The sequence below is a fragment of the Onychostoma macrolepis genome, chromosome 15 (genome assembly GCF_012432095.1).
Source record: "Onychostoma macrolepis isolate SWU-2019 chromosome 15, ASM1243209v1, whole genome shotgun sequence".
NCBI lineage: Eukaryota > Metazoa > Chordata > Actinopteri > Cypriniformes > Cyprinidae > Onychostoma > Onychostoma macrolepis.
In genome coordinates this window covers 22361290-22387060 of record NC_081169.1, presented here as the reverse complement: position 1 = coordinate 22387060, position 25771 = coordinate 22361290, and the positions used below count along the sequence as shown (strand labels likewise).

Here is a 25771-nt window from a genome sequence, read left to right as displayed (position 1 = left end):
CTGGAGTATGGTTGTTGAAAATGTAAGCTATCACAGGAATAATTTATATTTTAAATTATATTAAAATAGAAAACAGTTATATTAAATGGTAATAATATGTCACAATAATACAATATTTAATGTGTTTTTGATGAAGTAATTGCAGCCTAGGGGAACATAAAAGAAAAAACATCTTTCAAAAACACAGAAATCTTACTGACCTTAACATTTTGAGTGGTACTCAAAGTGGTACAGTGGTTGAACTCATTTTTCTCATATTAAAACTCTCAAATGTTACATTTCAGTGCACCACATCTCAAAATAAAAATTGTCTGCCAATGGCAATCCTGCATCCTAGAAAGCATCTGCCAAAACCCATCTCATCCTGTTTCGCGGGATGTGCTGTATTGTCACATTTTACCCAGTACGCCTCATTCTCAGCCTGAATGTTCCACTTTTGTACTGAAGATAATGAGTGATCAGTGTTATAACACAATGTTTTAACAGACTTATTGTGACATCAGACAGTATCCTTTGTGTTCTTGATTATTGTGTGTGTCTGTGTCAGACTGAAATGGAAGGCATCGAGGCGACGCAGGGCATGTCGTCTGAGACGGCCGTGATCTTTCTGACCCGGCTGATGGCCATGGTCGATGTGCTGGTCTTTGCGAGCTCACTCAACTTCAGTGAGATTGAAGCTGAGAAAAACATGTCCTCAGGTGGACTGATGCGACAGTGCCTCAGACTAGGTGTGTGTGTGTGTGTGTGTATGTGTGTGTGCGAATGTCAAGACACATTTTAAGGAAAGAAAACATACATTTTCTTTATGCTGAATGTCTTTAGACTCTTCCAACCAACTTTCTGACTTTCTTTTTTAGTCAGTTTAAATATTTTAATCTTGTTTTTCGATACTCTTGTATATTAAAAAGGAAGTATTTTGTTTTTTTTCTCTTGATTTTCTTTTAGACCATATATTATATTATTATATTATAAAAAGAAAATGTTCTGCATAAGCTTCCAAATATTATCCTTATTTTATTTTATTTTATTTTATATTTATTATATTATTAAAAAAATGTTCTGCATAAGTTTCCAAAACACTCTTCCAGCCAACTTTGACTTTTTTTTACTACAGTCAGTTTATCAGTTTCAGAAGTTTTTGTTTGTTTTTTTGTTTTTAATCTTCTATGCTATAAGCAAAGTTGTTGTTTTTTTTGGTTTACATCAATATTACAGATTTGCTTTTACGATCACAGACCTTGAAATATTAAATATTAATGTAAAATTTAAATGATTAATTCTATCAAAAAGTTTAATTGCTTGTTTTTCCTTTAGAACTTTATATATTATATTATGTTATGTTATGTTATGTTATGTTATGTTATGTTATGTTATGTTATGTTATGTTATGTTTTGTTATGTTTTATGTTATGTTATGTTATATGTTTCCAAAACACTCTTCCAGCCAACTTTGACTTATTAAATATTAATGTAGCATTTAAATTATTCATTTTATCAAAATGTTTATTTGCTTGTTTTTCGTTTAGAACTTTATATTATATTATAAAAAAAAATTTAAGTTTAAGTTTTTATGTTAAGACATAAGTTTCCAAAACACTCATCCAACCAAGTTTGACCTTTTTTCTACAGTCAGTTTATCAATTTTAAAAGTTTAACAGTTTCCAAAGATTTGCTTTTACGATCAAAGACCTTGAAATATTATCATAATGTTTCTTTGCATGTTTTTCCTTTAGAACTTTATTTTATTTTATTTTATATTAATTATACTATACTATACTATACTATACTATACTATACTATACTATACTCTGTTGGCACCAATAGCTTTGTGGTTAGTGCGTCCACATATAGCGCAACTGTGCTCACGGCGACCCGAGTTCAATTCTCGTCTCTGGCTCCTTTGCCGATCACGCTCCCCTCTCTCCTCCCAGTTATTTCCTGTCTTCTCTCTACTGTCCTATCGCAATAAAAATAACTTTAAATATTATATTATATTATATTATGCATTTAAGCAATAAGATACAAGCAGGGTTGTCACTATAATTCAGGGAGACCATATATTGGGACACTATATTGATCAATCAGCACCCAGAATCAAATTATTCAGTTTTGTATAGTTTATTTACAATTAGTTTATTTAAATGTATGATTTTCCTCCTCCATCCTTCTTTGTCCACCCTTTTACTATTATATTTTGTGTTCTTTCTTTCTCTCTTTATCAGTATGTTGTGTGGCTGTGAGGAACTGTTTAGAGTGCCGTCAGCGTCAGAGGGACCGAAGTCTGAGGTCCACCTTGTCTTCCAGTAAGTCTCAGGAGGGCCTGCAAAGTGTTTCCATGGCCAGCAAGGTACCCACTTTACTACACACTCTGTTACACTGCATCCAACACTAAACACAATTTCTGTAATCTCACTTTGCAATTAGGCTTTTCTTGTTGCAGGTGTTTTGTACAAAATTAGTGATATCTATAAATTATGTAATATAAATAAAACTTGAAATTTATGTAATTTACTACACAATTAAATAGTTTTAAGATTTTATACTTTTTTACTTTTACTTTACTTTTTTATAGATGTATTATGAAATTTAACATGGAGTCTACTCTGTGTTCAAGCCGTCTTTGTTAAAGAGTGACAGTACAGTATGTGGTGTTTTGCCACATTTGTTTTTCCACACAATATAACATTGTCACGTTATGTGTGATTTGGTGCTGTGAGTATGGTGTGAATGTGTAAATGAGATCTGCAGTGTGACAACTGTTAAATTAAATTAAAGTGTTAAGCGTCTGTTTAAAATGTCTGCTTTTCTTGCCTTAGAACACCATAGAAAATTTTCCAAGTAATGTTTCTCCAATTAAGGACCCGGACCGACTTCTGCAAGACGTGGACATCAACCGTCTGCGAGCTGCTGTCTTTCGCGATGTTGTGAGTTAATGTCAAACTGTCCTCAAATGCCCTTTGAAGAAAGTGTGTATGTGTATCTCCCCATGTTTAAATGTACACACTGTAGACCGTGTAAACATGTAGGTGTACACACATACTGTATATTTGTATATGGGCCCAAAAGCATCTTGTATACTTTAATCAAAGGCAGAATATGAATATATATATATATATATATATATATATATATATATATATATATATATATATATATATATATATATATATATATATATATATATAATATGAAGAGTTCATTTGCAAAACTCAGTTTTTAACAATTTTCAAAAACATGTTTTTTATTGTGCATTCCAATTAATCTCAATCAAACTGCAGTTGGGTTATTTTGATTAGGTTAAAATAACTACAAAATACAGCTAACAGCTAAGACAATAGATCACAATAAAAACATAATAACATAATAAAAAACATGATTTTTGAGTTATCTGTTTTTGCAAATAAACTCTTCATATATATATATATATATATATATATATATATTGTTTCTTTGCTTCGTTTTCTTTAGAACTTATATTATGTAGTACTTATATAAGTAATATATTTATATATAATTAGTGCTGGGCAACAATTAATTGCGATTAATCAAATCCAAAATAAAATTTTTGTTTATATAATATATGTGTGTTTACTGTGTATATTTATTATGTGTATACTGTATAAAGACATATAAGTTTTTTTTTTGTTTACATAATCAGTATTACAGATTTGCTTTAATGATCAAATACCTTGAAATATTAAATATTAATGTAGCATTTAAATTATTCATTTTATCAAAATGTTTATTTGCTTGTTTTTCGTTTAGAACTTTATATTATATTATATCATATTATATTATATTATATTATATTATATTATATTATATTTTGAAAATATTTACATATATGAATATAAATATATACAATTTGTATTACATAAAAATATATTTAATATATAAACATAACATTTTTCTTAAATATATACATGGATGTGTGTGTATTTATATATACATAATAAATATAAACAGTACACACGCATATATTATGAACACAAAACTTTTATCTTGGATGCAATTAATCGCAATTAATTGCCCAGCAGTATATATATATAATACAATTTTATTTTATTTTACATTATTTTATTTTAAGTAAAATTATTTTTCTAGATTAATATTAAATTTTAATTCCAGATATATTTTTTTTAATATTCATTCTTTCATTCATCATTTATTATTATTTTGTTTATTTATTGCTTTTTTTTAAATGTTCCTCTGTAAGTCTTTGTTGAAACAGTGCACTGAGTCAGTTCAGAGTAGCATTTCTGCGTAGTGTGACATGTTTTAGTCTAATGTTGACTCTTCTTCGTACCCTTCTTCATGCTTTTGTGTTGTGCTCCACAGGATGACAGTAAGCAGGCCCAGTTCCTGGCTCTCGCTGTTGTCTATTTTATCTCGGTGCTGATGGTGTCGAAGTACCGGGACATCCTGGAACCCCAGCGGGAGACGGTCAGGTCTATCAGCCAATCAGGAAGAGGGATTCGGCATGATATAAATTCCCCCACCAGCACAGGTATTGTAGTGGCTAATCTTATATTTGTTGGCGCAGCTTAATGCCACTTACTGACATATATTTACAATAAGCTAAACAACTTAATTTGCATTACTTATTTGCATTACAAATGTCCTCTAATACCATTAGCCAAGTAGTTTTTCTGTCTCATACTATACAAATTATATCGGAAAAAATGTAGGTCTCCACAGGGTCCATCTCAAGCTGGTGTCAAACACATTTCTCTTCACCACCTCCCGCATCTATTATTCATAAGCTTCACTAATTATCCCGCATGAAATTAAACATGCATCCCTCACAGAATTCTTAAAGGAAATCACTGCTGGCTTTGTCTATAAAACGGTCACAAAATTGGACGAATGTCCAGTAGTTTGAAGGATGCATCAAAGAGCTAATTGAAATGTAAGATGTGTTTATTTCCGACTGGGTTTTGTTGGGAAAGTATAGTGAAAATAATAGAGAGTGAGAAAGAGTATAAAGAAAGAAGATCCATGAAGAACGAGCATGCAGAGGCAGGGGCAGCGCTGCTATTTCCAGCCCCATCTGTCAGTGCCCATTAGGAAAGCAATCCACCAGAGGAGAATGGGATCATAGAGGCTGAGGCACTACGCTGCGTCGCTCTCATAAATTTCAGAGAAGAAAGGCATGGATGGGAATTTTTCCAAACAGCATGTAGCAGGCCATTGTCTGCACCCAAATCAGCATTCAGACGTACTTTATAGCTGAATCGAGCCCCGCTGACCTTGCTGAAGGCTGTTGATGAATATTACTGAGAAATGCCCAACATCTGGAGAACAACTGGATAAAGACAAGCAAGAGATTGGAGACAGAGTGGTCTTGTCTGCAAGGGCTTGAGTTTATTATATTGGATGAAAGTGGAGTCTGACAGCAAGTATTTTTGAAGGACAGAAACACTGTCATTGTGCTTAGACAGCATGTGAATAAGATATTTGGATCGGAAATGTATACCTGTCTTAAAATTTTCTTACACATGTATATATGTGACCCTGGATCACAAAACCAGTCTTAAGTCGCTGGGGTATATTTGTAGCAATAGCCATAAATACATTGTATGGGTCAAAATTATAAATTTTTCTTTTATGCCAAAAATCATTAGGATATTAAGTAAAGATCACGTTCCATGAAGATATTTTGTAAATTTCTTACCGTAAATGTATCAAAATTAAATTTTTGATTAGTAATATGCATTGCTAAGAACTTCATTTGAACAACTTTAAAGGCGTTTTTCTCAATATTTAGATTTTTTTGCACCCTCAGATTCCAGATTTTCAAATAGTTGTATCTCGGCCAAATATTGTCCGATCCTAACAAACCATACATCAATAGAAAGCTTATTTATTCAGCTTTCAGATGATGTATAAATCTCAATTTCTAAAAATTAACACTTAAGACTGGTTTTGTGGTCCAGGGTCACATATATATATATATGCACTACCAGTCAAAAGTTTTTAAATAGTAAGATTTTTTATGTTTTTTAAAGAATTCTCTTCTGCTCATAAAGCCTGCAATTATTTGATCCAAAATACAGCAAAAGCAGTACTATTGTGAAATAGTTTTACTATTTAAAACAACAGTTTTCTATTTGAATAGATTTTAAAATGTAATTTATTCCTGTCGATCAAAGATACATTTTCAGCATCATTACTCCAGCCTTCAGTGTCACATGATCCTTCAGAAATCATTCTAATATGCTCATTTGCTGTTCAAGAAACATTTATTATTATTATTATCAACATTTAAAACAGTTGAGTACATTTTTTCAGGATTCTTTGATGAATAGAAAAGATCAGCATTTTAACATTATACACTATACCATTCAAATAAAGCTTGGAGTCAGTATAATTTATTTATTTTTTTGTTATAGAAAATAATACTTTTATTTAGCAAGGATGCTTTAAATGAATCAAAAGTGATGATAAAGACATTTATAATCTTAAAAAAGATTTCCATTTCAGATAAATGCTGTTCTGAACTTACTATTCATCAAAGAAACTTGAAAAAATTCTACTCAGCTGTTTTAAACAATAATAGTAATAAATGTTTTTTGAACAGCAAATCAGAATATTAAGATGATTTCTGAAGGATCATGTGACTGGAGTAATGATGCTAAAAAGTTAGCTTTGTAGCTTTCTATAGCTATATAAAATGTATAATTATATATCAAATATTACATATTTATTATTGTAACTATATATTCACTTTCACAATTCAGATTATTTTCTCATTACATACATTAAAATCTGTACAGTGTATATATATAATATTAAGATCTATACAGTGCGTACACACACAGATATATGTGTGTGTGTGTGTGTGTATATATGCACACAGATATATATATTGGTTGATTGAGTGTGTGAGTGAGTGTGATGTCGTAATTTTGATAAAATAATGATTTTAAAAAACTTGTAGTAATTCTGGTGATCATTGTCTGATCATCTCTGATTTCCATTATATTCTATTAATTTTCTGTACTGTGATATATGTCCCTCAGAGCACCCATCAGCCCTCTCTGACAGTCGCAGGGATGCCGTTAGTGTGCTGGAGGAGTCCCGTCAGGAGTCATCCCTCCCTCACTCTGACTCAGGACTGGGTGACGACCAGGTGTCCAGTGTGATGAACGGAGCCGACCTGGACCATGTCATGGGTGGTCCGAACGGCATGAGCGGGCTGTTCTGCACACTGTCCTCAGAGGCCAGGTCACAGGAGAGCTTGACTGAGCCTTCGACTGTGGATCACCTCAAACCCGCCTCATCCATCTCCAGCATCAGCCAGTCCAACAAAGGCATCAATGTCAAGGAAATCCTGAAGAGCCTGGTAGCTGCTCCTGTGGAGACCACTGAGAGCGGGCCAGACACCCTGCCATACCCTGACCATCAGGCCATGAATAGGGAAGCCCAAGCCATGTTGCCCATGCAGTTCCATTCCTTTGACAGGTACTGTGTTCTCATTGTCACAATTCAGACTAGTGTGGGTTTGGTACGGTTGATGGAATTTGTGGCATAATGTTGATAATTAGTTTCTACTTGTCTTTCATTTTCTTTAAATAATGCAAAGATCTAGGTGACAGTGAAGCACTTATAAGTGATTTGGGACCAATTCATAAACTTGTAACATGCTCACTGATTCAATAGTGTAACCACAAGACATAAATATATGCTGATTTCAGCGGGAAAAAAGCTGTTAAGCTATTTTTTATATCCAATTTTACAACTAACACGCTAAAATGAATATAAAAATGATTTAAACAGTTTAAATAATACATAGGTATAAATAGAAGAATTAATGTAAGTGCTTTTTATAAAATTATAAGCTTCACATTTTCACATTCACAAAAATGGTCCCCATTACAGCCATTGAAAGTGCCTCACCATCTTTAAAAAAAATGTTTTTTTTTTTTAACTTTATTATAATAATAAACCTACAAAATATCCTACAAAAGCTGCAATTGAGCTTTACTTGTGTGATCCAGGAATATTCTTTTTAAGGTTCACCCAGTATTGAAAATGCTGTCATTATTTACTCACGTCATGTTGTTTGAAACCTGTGTGACTTTATTTCTTCTGAAAACCACAAAATAAGATATTTTGAAAATGTTGGTAACCAAACCATTCCGTTTCCCATTGACTTCCATTCTATGGCAATGAAAGTGTTTGGTTATGAACATTCTTCAAAATATCTTATTTTGTGGTTTTCAGAAGAAATAAAGTCACACAGGTTTCAAACAACATGACGTGAGTAAATAATGACAGAATTTTGCTGTGAGTGAAGTGTAATGATATGAACCTCCACTAGGTGTCAGCAATATACATCAGCATGGGTGCCAGTGTGAAATCATATGGCTTTACCGTGATTGAATGTTTCTTGTCACCAATAGCACTACAGTAGCCCATTTACTGCAGATGTATACGTATGAAGCCCTTAAAAGTACAGTGACCTTTTCTGTGTGCTTGCGATCCCTTCCGTGCCTTTAAACACTACACAATACATCACAGTCAAACCATGATGAATTCTTGGATTAGTCTTTTCCCTGAGGAATGACCATAATGATTTTCTTGGTCATAAGCAAGCTATAACTCACTTTAAATTCCCCATACTTTCTATCAGGAAGAATTGCTGTGTTTGAAAATGTCTCAGAGATGTGTTTGAGCGTTTTGTGGTGTGTTTACATTCCAAGGCCAGATAAAATCTCAGCGTGATTTGTCTCTGCTCTTAACACATGTCTTCAGTTGCGCTGCAAAGCTGTTGCTGTTCATGGCTGGCCAAAATCAACATATGTAAACAGAAATTGTGTAAATGGAAAAGATTTATTTTTTTTTTTTTTTTTTATATATAATAACCTGCTCACTCTGGCTAAAAATTATCTCCAGCTGGATGCGCTTAATAAGTCTCTGTCTTGGATTCTTGGATAGCATGCTTAATGATTTGTTCATACTGGTCTCACAGACTTTTGCAATTATATTTTTTGTTTCTTTGAATATTCAGTATACACCAAAATGAACAGTGTATGTATATTACACAATTATATATATTATGTCCCATGAAAAAAAAAAAATATATATATATATATATATATATATATATATATATATATATATATACAGGTGCTGGTCATATAATTAGAATATCATCAAAAGTTGATTTATTTCACTAATTCCATTCAAAAGTGAAACTTGTATATTATATTCATTCATTACACACAGACTGATATATTTCAAATGTTTATTTCTTTTAATTTTGATGATTAGAGCTTACAGCTCATGAAAGTCAAAAATCAGTATCTCAAAATATTAGAATATTACTTAAGACCAATACAAAGAAAGGATTTTAGAAATCTTGGCCAACTGAAAAGTATGAAAATGAAAAGTATGAGCATGTACAGCACTCAATACTTAGTTGGGGCTCCTTTTGCCTGAATTACTGCAGCAATGCGGCGTGGCATGGAGTCGATCAGTCTGTGGCACTGCTCAGGTGTTATGAGAGCCCAGGTTGCTCTGATAGTGGCCTTCAGCTCATCTGCATTGTTGGGTCTGGTGTCTCTCATCTTCCTCTTGACAATACCCCACAGATTCTCTATGGGGTTCAGGTCAGGCGAGTTTGCTGGCCAATCAAGCACAGTAACACTATGGTCATTGAACCAGCTTTTGGTACCTTTGGCAGTGTGGGCAGGTGCCAAGTCCTGCTGGAAAATGAAATCAGCATCTCCATAAAGCTTGTCAACAGAAGGAAGCATGAAGTGCTCTAAAATTTCCTGGTAGATGGCTGCGTTGACTGTGGACATCAGAAAACACAGTGGACCAACACCAGCAGATGACATGGCAGCCCAAACCATCACTGACTGTGGAAACTTCACACTGGACTTCAAGCAACATGGATTCTGTGCCTCCACTCTTCCTTCAGACTCTGGGACCTTGATTTCCAAATGAAATGTAAAATTTACTTTCATCTGAAAAGAGGACTTTGGACCACTGAGCAACAGTCCAGTTCTTTTCTCCACAGCCCAGTTAAGATGCTTCTGACGTTGTCTCTGGTTCAGAAGTGGCTTGGTAGCCCTTTTCCTGAAGACGCCTGAGCGTGGTGACTCTTGATGCACTGACTCCAGCTTCAGTTCTCTCCTTGTGAAGCTCTCCCAAGTGTTTGAATCGGCTTTGCTTGACTGTATTCTCAAGCTTGCGGTCATCCCTGTTGCTTGTGCACCTTTTCCTACCCAAATTCTTCCTTCCAGTCAACTTTGCATTTAATATGCTTTGATACAGCACTCTGTAAACAGCCACACCTTTCAGTAATGACCTTCTGTGACTTACCCTCTTTGTGGAGGGTGTCAATGTTCGTCTTCTGGATCATTGCCAAGTCAGCAGTCTTCCCATTATTGTGGTTTCAAAGAACAAGAGATACCCAGAATTTATACTGTAGGGATGGTCATTTATTCAAACTCAAATGTAAATATTCTAATATTTTGAGATACTGATTTTTGACTTTCATGAGCTGTAAGCTCTAATCATCAAAATTAAAAGAAATAAACATTTGAAATATATCAGTCTGTGTGTAATGAATGAATATAATATACAAGTTTCACTTTTGAATGGAATTAGTGAAATAAATCAACTTTTGATGATATTCTAATTATATGACCAGCACCTGTATGTATGTATATATATATATATATATATATATATATATATATATATATATATATATATATATATATATATATATACCGTATTGACCCAAATATAAGACGATGTTTTTTCCTTGGAAATACATCGGAAAAAATGCGTTCATCTTCTATTCAGGGTCTACACTTTGACATGTCAATAATACACCCACAACAATAGGTGGCGCCAAAAACGCATAAAACGAGTGTGTCATGAAATATGTAATGTAATGTGTGTTTTAAAGATCGCGAATGAAAACAAATGAAAAAGCAAAGCTTACAGCAGCATGATCGTGACTGTCATGTTAGCCTGATGAGACCAAACTTCCTCTGTAAGTGATTTTAAAACATAAGACAGTACCCAGATTTGAAGACTACAATAAGATTTCACGTCTACTGATAATAACATTTTGGTAGGCTACTATGAGTTGGATAGCCTAATTGTTATATAATTCAGATGGGCTACCTGTTATTTCAATGGTATATCAAAATTTTCCAATGTCATTGTTGGTACATTTTACCAGTATTTACCATACTTTCAAAACAAAAATTAGAATTGGAAAAATATGCAATATGAAAATAATTTAAGAATAAATGTGTTTTACAGAGAGAGAGAAAAAAAAACAAGATTTGGTTTTCAAAAAGCCTTTTTCCAACAGGTACATCTGGAAAAAGGGGGGTCGTCTTATAATCAGGGTCGTCTTATATTCGGGACAATACGGTATATATATATATTTTAACAGTTGTAAGTTTAAAACAAGTTGAATATGACACTAGAAATGTGAACTAAAATGAAACTGTCAACTGATAGCTTTAAAAACATTTAATTAATCTGACCGATTAAACAGTGATATCTATTAATTCCAAAAATTCAACATTCTATGAACCTAAAATAATTTGTAACCATTTTTACATCTGTAGTTGAGTTGTTCATACGTAAAATGCTTATGGATGCTGTCAATACATAGTGGTGGAAAAAAAATTTAGAGTGAGTGGAAAAAATTTGGGGTGGGTGGGAAAAAATAAAATAAAATTGTACATTTAAAAAAAATAAATGTATATAAATGCATATAAAAAATACTATTTGGTTATACTGTTTGGTTATAAACATTCTTCAAAATATCATTTTTGTGTTCAGCAGAAAAATGAAACTCAAACAGATTTGGAACAAGTGGAGAATGACTAAATGGTTTTCATTATTCATTTTCATTTTTGGGTGAACTATCCCTTTAAAACTCTGTCTCCTGCAAGACTAGGCCCAAATAATGTGCTTCTCCCTGCTTAGATATTGAGTCACAGGAACAATGGATCCGTAGTAATGCATGCAACCGCCACAGATGAGGTGGGCCTGCTGACTAGTAAAGGTGGTGTGTGTGTAGATGTGAGTATTAGGGAGGGTCTCCAGGGCGTTGATGACAGATTAAACAGAAGCGCCCCAATGCGCCCCTAGCTCCCCTCCTGTCGTCCTCACCCCTCAGCACCCTAATAGAGGATGGCAGGCAGAAATGAGTTGCCATGGCAGAGTGTATTATTTTTGAAATGCTTTCACACAGGCCGTCCGCAGACGCCGGGTCGTACCACTCACTCCCGCATGCTTTAATGTCATCTGCCGGCCTTGAAATTGCTGTGTCTAATTGTTTGCCACCTGCCACCAAATGAGCTGCCAGACGTGGACAGGCTCCTTGGATTGTCTGTCAGAAGCTCAATAGATTGGGAGTGACAGCATCAAAAAAAAAAAAAAAAAGCCTTAAACACAGGAGAGATCAGGACGACTCGCCCATCACAGTCTTTCTGAGACTTTCCAAAAGTGAATTTTTTCAATTAGTATTGAATAACCAGGAAGCTGTGTTTGCAGATGGGGCTGCCACCATGAAGGACTTGCTTTAGTCAATTTAAACCAAAGGGAAACACTTTAAAACATCAGTCCGTATCAATGCCAGTTGATAGTATGCTTATAAACAGAGTGATACAACATAAGTTTGCCATTATATGAGACCAACACATATGATTATTGTTATTATTAATGTTCATTTACGCACTAAGACTGTGTGTAATCCTAATAGCCATTTCAAATAAAACATATAAACAATTTGCATTATTCATAGTCTACCCGAGATTAATCCCTGCTTTATTCAAAGTAAGTCAATTTAAAAAATCCTATTAATAAAATATGCGCGGGATAATTCATACATCATTCACAAGCTCCTGAATAATTCATGGGGAGTGCTCATATTTTATTAGAAGCTTGTTTATCAGTCTAATACTATCAACTCGACTTGTCAAATACCCTCAAGAAGCCGACATGTTATGAGTAATAAATATTGTAGAAATCTTTATGCTAGAAAGTGTTGCAAACTGAGGTTCAGGATTAATATTTGACTCATAATTTTGTGTTGACTCTACAGTAACATTGGAATGTCCATGTTACACACATTACTGATATGTTTATTTAATATTAATTCAATTACAGAATTTTTTTTTTAGTAGTAATTATTCATATAAAGTGCTTTTGAATGGTGTTTCCACAAAACAATTAAATACAACATGGACTGTTAACTATTTATTTATTGATGTAGTTCCACACTATTTTGTCTGCTGTGGTTCACAAATGGAGTTATTTTTACAGCATGTCCTGGCTGCTATTTTCCATAAATAAACATATATTTTACTGAGCATCAGGCTTCACAAATGCCACAAAAAAACAAACAAAAAAAACAAAACATAAAAGCAGTCCATACAACTTGTTAGCTGTATGTTCAGTTATACTACTCTGTTCTTCAGTGTAAAGTGCGCTGAATATGATTTTGAGTGTAATTTTTGTGTGTTGTTGGCCAAAACTGTTACTTTTACACTGCCAAACCAAAAGTCTGGGGTCAATAAGGTTTTATTTCTTTTATTTTATTATTATTTACGTTTATTATTATTATTATTATTATTATTATTATTATTATTATCATCATCATCATCATGATAATAATAATAATAATAATAATTATTATTATTATTATATTATTATTTATTCATTTATTTGTTTAATGTTTTATTTATTTATTACTTTTATTTTATTATTATTTACGGTTATTATTATTATTATTATTATCATAATGATCATTATTATTATTATTATTATTTATGTTTAATGTTTTATTTATTTATTTATGCTTTATTTTATTATTATTTTTAAAATAAATTTAAATTGGACAAAATTGACAGTAAAAACATTTATAATGTTACGGCAGATTTTGATTTCAAATTAATGCTGTTGTTTTCATAGAATCCTGATTGAAATGTCTCAAACATTTTTCCACAAAAATATTAAGCACATTTTCAACTTTGATAATTATAAATATTTCTTAAATGCCAAATCAGCATATTAGAATGATTTCTGAAGGATCACGTGACACTGAAAACTGAAGTTATTCCATCACAGGAATATCATTTTTTTCTTTCTTTCTTTTAAAAATTCTTACAGACCCCAGATTTTTAAACTGTAACATGTATTTGCATCTACTAGAATAACTCCTCGTAGCACATAAAGACAATGGTACACATGTATGATTTTAAGGGTCTGTTATTCTCTGTTTGTAGTGCTCAAGGGGAAGCACGTGTCACAGAATGTTTTTGCTTCCTGTCACGCCAGCGTGTTAAAGAGAGCGTGCCGTGGGGACGAGTGGCAGTCTCCCAGACAAGTGCTCAAATGGCTCCATCCTCTCTCTGTACAGTGTCTGAGGTCACATTGTGCGGCATCGGGAGGCTTAGCAGGTGACATTAGAACCAGCCCTGCGCTACATCACCCAAAAGAAGCAGAACTCTGTATCGGCCAGCATCTCGAACCACGTCAAGTCGTGATAAAGAAACCAGACCGATATACAGTACACCTCAACAAAATATCATTCCATCCTCTAAAGCACTTGACTGTGTCATGTGTATAATATCAAACTAATCCTCTCCTGCTCTTCGCTATCAGGCTAAGGTGGGTTTCCGTGAATCTGCGAAGCTCCAGAATGTCTGTGAAGACATGCAGCAGATTATCGGCGAGGTCAAGAGTTTAATGCAAACTCGTGATCCTGCTCGTCTTCAGCGCTATTTTCAGCTCGTTAGACTGTTGCCTCTGGAAACCATGTGATTTCTTTCTACATCTATAAATAAGCTGGAAAATAAAAGCTAAGTATAATTTCTTGAAGGCATAATTAAGTTGATTAGTATATTTAGGCCATTTTTTAATGGTCTAATTTGTTTACTAGCTATATTTAGAGACTGTTTCTTTAATTAGCTTTCCAGAGATTGCAGCTGGCCAGTGTTGAGAGGGTTGAAGAAGGATGACGAGATGATTGCTGGTATTGTGATTGTGGCCTATTTTCTCCTGCAACAGGAGGGTTATTCCTGTTATTCAGTACTTTTTTGAAGTACTTCCTGTACATTTATTTTAAAATGAATATACTTATTTAAGTATTTCTATAAAAGGGTGTTCTACACTTTCAGACATATGATCTTGTCTTGTTCAAGCACTTAAATTCATTTTACCATGATTATAAAGGTCATAAACAGAACAAGATGGAAATAAACAGCCACTAAGAATTTGTTTAGATGAGGGTGTTGCCTTGTGATGTTTTGTTTTCTGATATTTGTGTTTATTGATATTTTCATTTTTCATCAATCTTTTCGTTTTTATCCTATATTTATTTTTGCTTTTATCCTTTATTTAATTATTAGTTTTTTCCCTTTTTTAAACTTTATCTAATGGAATAGAATAGTGATGCAAACCATTTAATACCACAAAACTTTTCAGAATTTATTAGATTCATTGCCATTTTTCCACAGAATTGTCACTTGCCTCACAAGTTTATGTAAATATTAAAAATAAATAAATAAAGTGGGAAAAAGATAGATAGATAGGCAGATAAATAGATTTACTGAGATTATTTAAAATTGGCATTTGTTAATGCATGTTTGATTTTATGATTGACGAAAGTTAACTAATATGATAGAACATAATATTTCTTTCATTATTTAGTCAAATGTATTATTAATATCTCCTAATTATGCATTTTATTTACTACAGTACTAAAACAGTGTTTTTTTACACGGTGATTAAAGCTAAGTAATATTTATGCAAACTAAAATAATAAATACATTTTTTTTAATTGAATAGTTTTATAATTTAATCATATTCAATATTAATATTTAATCCAATATAATGAGTTATAACGGGGCCGTGAAAATGTACTGTATTGTAGGAATAATCCATAAGGTTTTCTAAGGTGAGAAGCTCAAAAATGCACTGCTGTATCAACAGCAAATTTCTGCAGTGCACCTGGAAAGCATCTCCTGATGAATTTCGCTCCGAGTTTGACATTACGTCGAGTCACAGCAGTGGACAAACAGCAGAAAAGAGAAACATACCCAAAACCCAGCAGTCACTGCTTTTAATTTTACTGTTTGTTTGTCCTGAGCTCTCATTCTGTACAGTCGCAAGGCTAGCTCGGGCCGGCAGGAGAGCAGGATGTTTACTTTGCCTGCTTGTCTTTCCCTTGCCACTTTCATCCAGCCTGACTGGACCGTAGAAAACAGCCGTCAATCTCCCTGCAGCTTAATCAACTGATTTCACAAGCAATCATGTGTATTTATTGTTTTATTTTGCTTTGTTAGATTTGTTTCTTTTCGCTTGTGTGGAATCTGGAAGCTTTTGTGGTTCACTTGCCGTCCCTTCCGAGAAGTACTTGGTAAAATCCTAGCTGTTTGGTCGTATGTTTACACATCTGCCCTTGCCGGGTTACAAGCACAGTTTGCCAGCTGCATCAAATCCAATGTACGTTTAGTAAAATATTGTGAACTCTCTCTCGCAGGAGTGTGGTGGTACAGGCCAAGAAGCCTCTCTCGGGCCTGACGGTGAACACAGTGGGCAGCTCTGGCTCCAGTAGCACCCTGACCTCTGCTAGCACCCCAAACATCTTTGCTGCTGCTTCGTCCGCTACACCCAAGAGTATGATCAACACTACAGGTAAGCATTGTCTCGATACAACCTTACCTAACCTCTTCTGGAATGTTGTTAATTACGGTAACTTTATAAGGACAGTCTTTCTCCTTAAAAGTAGATATAATGGTCACAACTGCTCTCTGTGTTGTTAATGAGACGTTAATTTGAACGTGCTGGTGCTTAAGTGAATTTCCACTGAAATGCACGCTCTGCTCTGCTATTCCTAGAATAATTAAAGATGTCATTCCTAAAATAATTCCAACTCAGGAAATTAGATTTGGTGGCATCGAGCGGTTTGTCCACTAGAGGGCCCCCCTCACTATGTATTGCTTTCTCACACTAGATGTGAAAATAGGATCTGTGTGAAATTTCAAGGTTGTTATGCAGCCACATGGAGACTATAAAGAAGTTACATTTCAAGCGTCCCCCTCAGGGTGCACATTATGAACACTATAGATTTTGCTCTTGAGACTGGAGCTGTTATATAGGCCTATACCTTATCGTGTGTGAAAGTGTGTGTATGTGTGTATTGCTCTAGGCAGGACATTCAGGCCTGGAAATATAATATTTGATTCTGAGGGATTCATTGAAAATATATGGAATAGTAATTGTCTCCATTTGTTTATTTCATTGTTTTCAGTGTATTGGGAATTGAAAGCCAATTTTGGGTACCCCAGCTTTGAAGGACCGGTTTAAGCAACCTGCTTATAGTGCTTTTTGTGATTATTATATTTAGGGTTCAATAAGGCTGAAGGACACCCGAGGTAAAATAGGACTGTTTGATTTGATTTCAAAACACAGTACTTCCCTATGTTTGTCACTATGTACTACAAAATTCATTGCAACGGTCCCTTTTAATGTAATAATGTAATCTAAACATGCTAAATGTATATTTACATATTATAGATTTATATAAAAACTCATTTTTTTATGTTGTTTTACACACAAAAATTCATAATATACCTTTATATAATACCTTCCATTTATTTAATTAAAAACAGTAAATTGTGAAATATTATAACAATTTAATATAATGTTTTAATATATTTTGAAATGTAATTTATTCCTGTGATGAAAAGCTGAATTTTCAGCAGCCATTACTCCAGTCTTCAGTGTCACATGATCTTTCAGAAATAATTTTAATAAGTTGATTTGGCACTCAAAACCTTATTTTATTTTCTAATTATTATTGTTTACTATTATTATCAATGTTGAAAACCGCTATTGTTTAATATTTTTTTGTGGAAATCGTGATACATTTTTTTCAGGATTCTTTGATGAATAGGAAGTTTAATTAAATGAAATGAATAGGAAATTTATTTTTGAAATGTAATTATTTTCAGTTTAATGCTTTTATTAGTCCTTGCCTAATAAAAGCATTAATTTCTTTTTTTTTTTAAAAACAAAAACAAACTGACCTCACAATACAGTATATTTTGAGAACAGAAAAATGCATCACATTTCCCTTAAGAGAGGCTTTTGGTCCCCTTTGTCCATCATAAACCTCATTGAGATCTGCTTAGAATGCACAAGGGACGTTGATTTGGATTGAGGTTGAATCAGGCCAAGCTGCGCTTCCAGCAGAATCCATCAGAATGTTCCTCTTGACGTTTCCCCTCATCTTGGTGTATTTGCTTATGGGTGGACACTCATCTCTGACACGGCGATTGATGGCTGCGTAATAGATTTCCCATCCTCAGATGTCCCGTGACAGCTTGTGGTTTCACAGGATGACAGTCCATTGCTGTGATGTATCTATCAGAAGCTCCCTGCTGCACAGGGCGCTGTGGACACTGTGCCTTTGACAGAGAGAGAAATAAGAGGAATGTAAGATGGTGCTTCAATTTCTCAGGGGGAGGCCAGAGTAATGGGGATGTTTCTCAAAGTTTGTGCCTCTGTAGTTATGATGTTACCTGATGAAAAACCAGAAAGAGTATTTGATTTTAGTGCAACTGAAGGTTTAGTTGACAGTTTGTGGGGATGTAAAGTGAAAAACTGCACCAAAAACTGTGAGAAATTTATTTATATTTTCCTCTGAAGTCAGCTTTTAAAGCAAAAACATCATTTAGTCTTAATTTAGTCAATTTTTCTAACCGGTGATTTCTTGTTGTGTCACAAGGAGCCACGGATGCATCCACTTCCTCTTCCTCCAGTTTTGTGAATGGAGCCACCAGCAAGAATCTGCCTGCGGTTCAGAGTGTGGCCCCCATGCCTGAGGACACCATGGAGAACATGAGGTGATTCAGAGTCCCAGGATGTGTGTTGAGGTCTAAGACAGACAGCTGGATAGAGATTCAGCTTGATGTTTATTTTGAAACGGGGTGGTTGGATGAGCTGTGTTTGAAGATGTTGCGAAATATCACACCTTATGTAACTTTATGTGTAATTTTATGAAAATAAGGCTGTGAGGATGGACTGTTCTATCTTAAGCTTAGGGATGCACAATATTATTTATTTTTACTATTTCTTTATTTTTATGTTTTTAGAAACTGACTATACATTGACCAATAATTAAATGTAAATTATATTATATTATATAAAAATTATATATAGTTAATTATACCAATAGATATATTTAGGTGTTTATTATTTAGGATACATATTAAGTCTCTTATGCTCACCCAGGCTGCATTTATTCAATCAAAAATACAATAAAACAGTAATACTGTAAGATGTTTTTTATTCTAATAATATATTTTTTTTTAAATGCAGTTTATTCCTGTAATACAAAGCTGAATTTTCATTAGCCATTACATCAGTCTTCAGTGTCACGTGATCCTTCAGAAATCATTTTAATATTCTGATATTTTTGATTAAATACATGCTTCCTGGAGGAGCATAAGAAACCTCAAAAACATTACAAGATAGTCTTTAAAATACTAATAATTTAAATATCCTATTGTAAATATATATATATATATTTTTTTTTTTTTTTTACCAGCCATAGCATGAAAATAATTGCTGTTGTATCCCTGCTTTTTTTTTTTCTGAATTAATAAATTTGTCATGATTTTCAAATCTTAAACTAGTATCACTTTACAGTAAGGTTCCATTTGTTAACTATACTTAATGCATTAACTAACATTAACAAATGATGAACAGTACATACAGTATTTATAAATTTTTGTTAACGTTAATAAATAACAGTAAAACTGTTCACTGTTAGTCCATGTTAGCTCAGGTCCATATATTAATAGCTACAACTTTTCATTTTAATAATGTATTAGTAAATGTTGGAATCAGCATTAACTAAGATTAATAAATGGTTTAGAATGCTTTAGTTAACTAATGTTAACAAATTGAACTTTATTATAATGTGTTACCATCTGAGGGCCAGATTTATTAAACAGGACAAAATAGCATTAGAGGGCAATTCCATAAAAGCGCTGATAGGAGGGGAAAATTCTGAGTGATTTACTGACAAGGTGCACATTAAAGAACACAGACGCAACATCTCATTTCCACAATGACCAGCGCAATCTACCAAGAGCAGCGAAAATCACCGTCTGCTTTAAGACATGATTTTTTTGGGTGTTAAATAATGCCGCAAATACCAGTGAATTGACAAACGCAAATATCGATCGAAAGGGAAACTCCTACAAATGTATATTCAATAAGGTGAGCTGCAAAAATAACTGTGTCCACACCTTTTCAGCGCGGATTTCTCACTGTGTGTTTTTATCAAATCCTGACAGTAGTTTTTTTATAACGCCAATTGAAAAAAAAAAAAAAAAAAAATCTAATTTTGTTTGCACTGGAAAGATGTTTTTTTTTTCGTGTTTTGATGGCTGAATAATTGACACAAAGGTACATAATAGTGCAACTCATTAGTACTTATATGTCAGTCCCTCACAGCTTCATTTGCATAAAATTAAACATAACATCTACCTTCACTGAAGTCCGTAGTTCCTTGCAGATTAATTGTTAAATTATTAATAATGCATTTAATTATTTATTGAATGTTAGTGTCTTGTAATACTGTAGCCACCATTTAAAAATAGCAATAACTTGAAATTATTATAGTGATTATTTGTTTAGAATAATTACAGATTTTTAAATGTTTTTGAAAAGTGTCTAATGCTCACAAAGACTGAATGTATTTGTATTCTATTTTAATATTTAAAAATGTAATTTATTCCTATGGTGGAAAAGCTGAATTTTCAGTAGCCATTACTCCAGTCTTCAATGTCACATGATCCTTCACATATCAGTGTATATTATTTCTCACAATAGCCCTTTAATATGATAAAACACACCCTTAAATGGCGTATTGCTTTATTTGAGCGTGCCAGTGAGTGGGAAGTATTTCCTCTGTCAGCACCTCATCAGATGCGTTTGTGTTTGTTCACCCAGCCATGAGTGGGTTTTATTATCACTGCCACAAGAGGGGGTCAGAACTCAGCCTTGTGTTTTCATGTTTACAGACGTTGTGCCTTTCCTTTGTTTTGGGCAATGGGCGACAATCATTTTACTTTTTTACAATGTTGTGGTTGCAAAAAACAAGACACCCCACACCTTACATATCGCCTGTCCTCTCTCTCACTGGCCACCACGGGTGTTTGAGCTGTCAGAGGGGGCTGCGTGAGCGCTAATGCAGAGAAATCAGTGCGCGTAGGTGTTTTGGGGAGTGTGTGGAAACCGTACTGACCTTGGCTCCATCCTTTCACCTCGTCTAATGCTTTGTGACAGACATCTCACAGACACGCCACCGTCTGACTACACAGGAGAAAGCGTGTGCGCGCGTGCGGCTCTCTCTCTCGTGCTCTCTGGGGGCCTCTACACCTCACACACACACACACACACACACACACACACACACACATACACATATACACACTCTTTGTGGCTCCTCTGCCGCGCCAGGAATCGCAAATCAGTTGCCATGGCAGCGGTAACCGACAGCACTTACTGGGAGTGTGAAGTCAATGATGAAACTGTCTGGATGCAGAGGCTGTGATGCCTAACCCGCACTCCGAGAGACAAGAGATGGGTTTCACTGTCGCTGCCTGCATGTGTCTCATTAGTTTTTCTGGATTTTTTTTCCCACTTATTTTCCACACTTACGTTCATGTCACACAATAGCCGTTAGAGCTGAATTTTACACAATAAGCACACCAAAAAGGAAACACGGTATTTTCAAAGCTTAAGATCTAATTATCATCAGATTTGCAACCGAGACAGGAAAACCAGAGGAAATTTGCATGCTTATACAACAAAATCCCTATAGGAGTTTTAATCAGGATCTCAGTTTTAAGGTATTATTGTGGTAACCAAGCCACAAAATACTGGTTTTGCTCAATATTTTTTAATGCTAGTATAATAAATATAGTGTAGTAAAATATAGTACAGTACTAACTGTAAGGACTGTAAAATAAAGTGTTACTCAAAAAGTACTGGTAGTACATGGGTTAAGGTTATAGGTTTAGGGGTTCAGGGGCAGTACCTAGTTATTATACAGTTATTGTAATTGTTATATTAAGTACAAATAAAGGGTTGCACTTTATTTTAAGGTGTCCTTGTTACAGTGTAATTATACATTTAAGTACTGAGTAATATTAATTTACTACATGTATTTACTATATGGTTAGGGTTAGGATTAGGGTTTGTCTTAGGGTTAGGGTTACTTGCATGTAATTATGCATAATTTATTGTTATAATAGTAAGTACATGTATCTTGTAACAATGACACCTTAAAATAAAGTGTTACCAAAAAGTGCTACCTGAATATGCTGGTACTGTAAGTAGCTACTTGTATTTTATCTGTGTAAAATTGATTTTGAATCAATATATGTGACCCTGTACCACAAAACCAGTCTTAAGTGTCAATTTTGTAAAATTGAGATGTATGCATCATCTGAAAGCTGAATAAATAAGCTTTCTATTGATGTGTGGTTTGTTAGGATCAGACAATATTTGGCTGAGATACAACTATTTGAAAATCTGGGATCTGAGGGTGCAAAAAAATCAAAATATTGAGAAAATTGCCTTTAAAGTTGTTCAAATGACGTTCTTAGCAATGCATATTACTAATCAAAAATGAAATTTTGATATATTTATGGTAAGAAATTGAAAAAATATCTTCATGGAAATGATCTTTACTTAATATCCTAATGATTTTTGTCATAAAAGAAAAATTGGTCATTTTGACCCATACAATGTATTTATGGCTATTGCTACAAATATACCTCAGCGATTTGTGGTCCAGGGTCACATATAACAAATATTCGTATAATATAATTGCAAATTCTAACAAAAAAAGTATAAATACTAGTGTATGCAATACATACTGTTGCAAACCTTTAGACACATTTGACTGATTTTATGCATCATACCTGAATAACCTTTTGATTTAAAACCATTTTGATTGAAAAAGTGCTTAAATCTCAGAATTAGTTTTGTAGACAAATATAAATTGGGCCCTTATATATAGGGATAAAAATTAGTTTTTAAAAATACCTACATTTCTGCACTGATGAGGTCTGATCTTTATTTTCTTTATTTAATAACTCAATACCATACTTGTATTGTACTTTTTCACAATTCCAACAAAAAAGTATTAATTCTAACAAGTTAACTTTCATTTGGTGTTAGTGCCTCTTGAAAAAATCACAGTAAAAATGAACAGTAAAGTTTGGTCTTTGTACCACAGCTTCTCTGTTTTGGTGTTTGTGTAAGGTTTCTTGGCTCAATTTATTTAGCTCATTGTTAGGACCCCAGGCTGTACTGGAGCTGGCCAATGTCATAAGTGAGAACATCTTCCAGTGTGCCTTCCCGAACTACCTGTTTTCTAGTGGGGTTGGACTCCTGTAGGGAACATGTAGTTCTCTTTCTTTTCTGCGAGCTGGCATTGTACTTTGTCTTTGTTGTCAGAGCCCAGGATGTTCAATCTGCAGCTGGTTATTAGGCATTGGTTTGTGGTATATTAGTGTGCCATATTACTGGTTAAGTAACATTTCATGGTAACAATTTATGGTTGTGTCTTGAAATGAACCAAGGTATTTTTTTCAGCTTCTACAATGCATTTACTTTGTCTACCCACAGCATCACCACAAAACTGGAGCGAGCTCTGGAGAAGGTGGCCCCATTACTGAGGGAGATCTTTGTGGACTTTGCACCTTTCCTCTCTCGTACACTGCTGGGCAGTCATGGTCAGGAGTTGCTCATTGAAGGTACTGATGCTAAATTCTTCCCCTCTCTCTCCATCTGTTTCTCTTTTGCACATCATTGTGTATTACATGGTCATGCTGGTACAGGAGGGTGCAAGTTTGTTTTATAATGCTGTGCATACTGTTACAAACCTTTAGATACAACTGATTTTATGTTTCTTACCTGAATAATGTACTTATAAATGTGTGTGGACATGTACTGTGTGTATATGTATGTGTAGACACACACAATTTAAAGGTACATTAAAATGTATATTTGGTTAAATAGACAAAGTAAAACAAAAAATTCTAGTCGTTTTTACAGTGTATACACCACCAGTCAAAAGTCTGGTGTCAGTTAGTGTTAATTAATGCTGTTTTTCAGCAAGGATGCATTAAATTGATCTAAAGTGACAGTAAAGACATTCATAATGTTACAAAAGATCAGTACTGTTCTTCTGAACTTTCTATTCATCAAAGAATCCTGACAAAAATGCATTAAAGTTTTGACAAAAATATTAAACAGAACTACTGTTTTCAGTATGGATAATAGTGCCCCCCCCCTACCAAATCAGCATATTAAAATAATTTCTCAAGAATGATCAGACACTGAAGACTGTCTGAGTAATGGAGCAAATTCAGCTTTACTTCACAGGAATAAATTACAGTTTAAAATATATTAAAATAGAAAACAGTTATTTTAAAATGTAATAACATTTCAAAATATTAATAAATGTTACTATATTTTTTGATCAATTAAATGCAGCTTTGGTGGGCATAAGAGTACCCAAACCTTTTATATTTACTTATTGTTTTATGTGGTTTGAGTTTTCTCTTTTTTCCCGTTACATCTGATGTGCATATAGAGCTACCTTTTGGAGTTCTCTAGCTGGCTGTGATGGGCCACACACTCATACTCGCACACGCTTTCTCTCTCGCATTTCAGCTCACATGGCAAGGCAACCTCTCTTTGAATGGGAACCCACACTCCAGGCTCTGTTTTGTGGCTTTTTTACCTTTCAGCCTCAGTGCCAAATCATAGTGTACGTCCCCCTCACCGCTCAAAGCCAGTTTGTTCCGACTAATGTAGCTCCGCATTACGGCACGCTGGAAATATGTGTGTCTACAGCTCAGGCAGCCATTTCATGAAAGAAATACTCAGAAACACATTCTGCCCTGGATTCAAGCTCTGCTTTTTATGAATTATAACAGCCAGTTTTCTGTCTTTAACTTCGCAGTCTTACTTAATCCTGTCCACATTAGGAAGCATCACAGTTTTGGTTGCCCGCTGAAAACAGGCGTAAGGTGGCAATTTCATGACCTTACTTGTGAAATCTTGTCAATTGAGTCAGTGTTTTGCTCTCAGATGTTGTAGTTGCAGACTCTACCAGAAGGGGCAAACTAGACCTTGCTAAACTTGACAAACCTTGACCTCAAGGTTTTGTAAGATTTAATTTCCCTAAACAAATGCGCGGTGATACTAGGACATCGCTATGAGGTTGCAAAAGTGTGCTGGGTGGTTTTTAGCCTATTGCTATGTGGTTTGAAGGGTGTTGTAAGTGGTTGTCATTGCCTAAACAAATTTAAAGAAATAGCTCACCCAAAAATGAAAATTGTGTCATTATTTACATACTCTCAATGTTGTTCTAAACCTATTTGACTTTATTTTTTTCTGTGAAACATAAAAGAAAATATTATATACAGCATGTATTATAAATATACATTTACATTTGTGCATTAGGAAATGCTTGTTTTATCCAAAGGATTAATAATAACAAAAAATTTATTGCTGCAATAGATTGTAAATATTAGCTCATATTAGCTCAAATATCTTGCTCATTTAAATTATATATAATAAATATTTTTACATTCTGTGCGTGTGTGTAAAACTTACGCAAAATGACTTTTCATTTACCCCAAATGTATTTTAAGAGTAGAAATACATTTTTATGCTCAATGAAATACAT

General features: G+C 33.9%; 1 protein-coding gene across 15 annotated transcripts in view; it reads left to right on the top strand.

Moving 5' to 3' along the window:
• nbeab (neurobeachin b) overlaps positions 1 to 25771 on the top strand; it is a 294439-nt gene that overhangs the window by 131007 nt on the left and 137661 nt on the right. For 8 of the 15 annotated variants that reach the window (XM_058799700.1, XM_058799699.1, XM_058799695.1 and 5 more), the window contains 8 exons: positions 548 to 728; positions 2223 to 2347; positions 2817 to 2924; positions 4339 to 4507; positions 7023 to 7464; positions 16529 to 16683; positions 18779 to 18896; positions 23701 to 23828. In XM_058799700.1, the coding sequence (XP_058655683.1) occupies positions 548 to 728; positions 2223 to 2347; positions 2817 to 2924; positions 4339 to 4507; positions 7023 to 7464; positions 16529 to 16683; positions 18779 to 18896; positions 23701 to 23828 (1426 nt within the window). Of the gene's footprint in view, positions 1 to 547; positions 729 to 2222; positions 2348 to 2816; positions 2925 to 4338; positions 4508 to 7022; positions 7465 to 10909; positions 11015 to 14270; positions 14445 to 14467; positions 14656 to 14721; positions 15020 to 16528; positions 16684 to 18778; positions 18897 to 23700; positions 23829 to 25771 lie in introns of those variants that run through there. The other 7 variants (XM_058799707.1, XM_058799708.1, XM_058799697.1 and 4 more) reach the window with 5 other exon arrangements.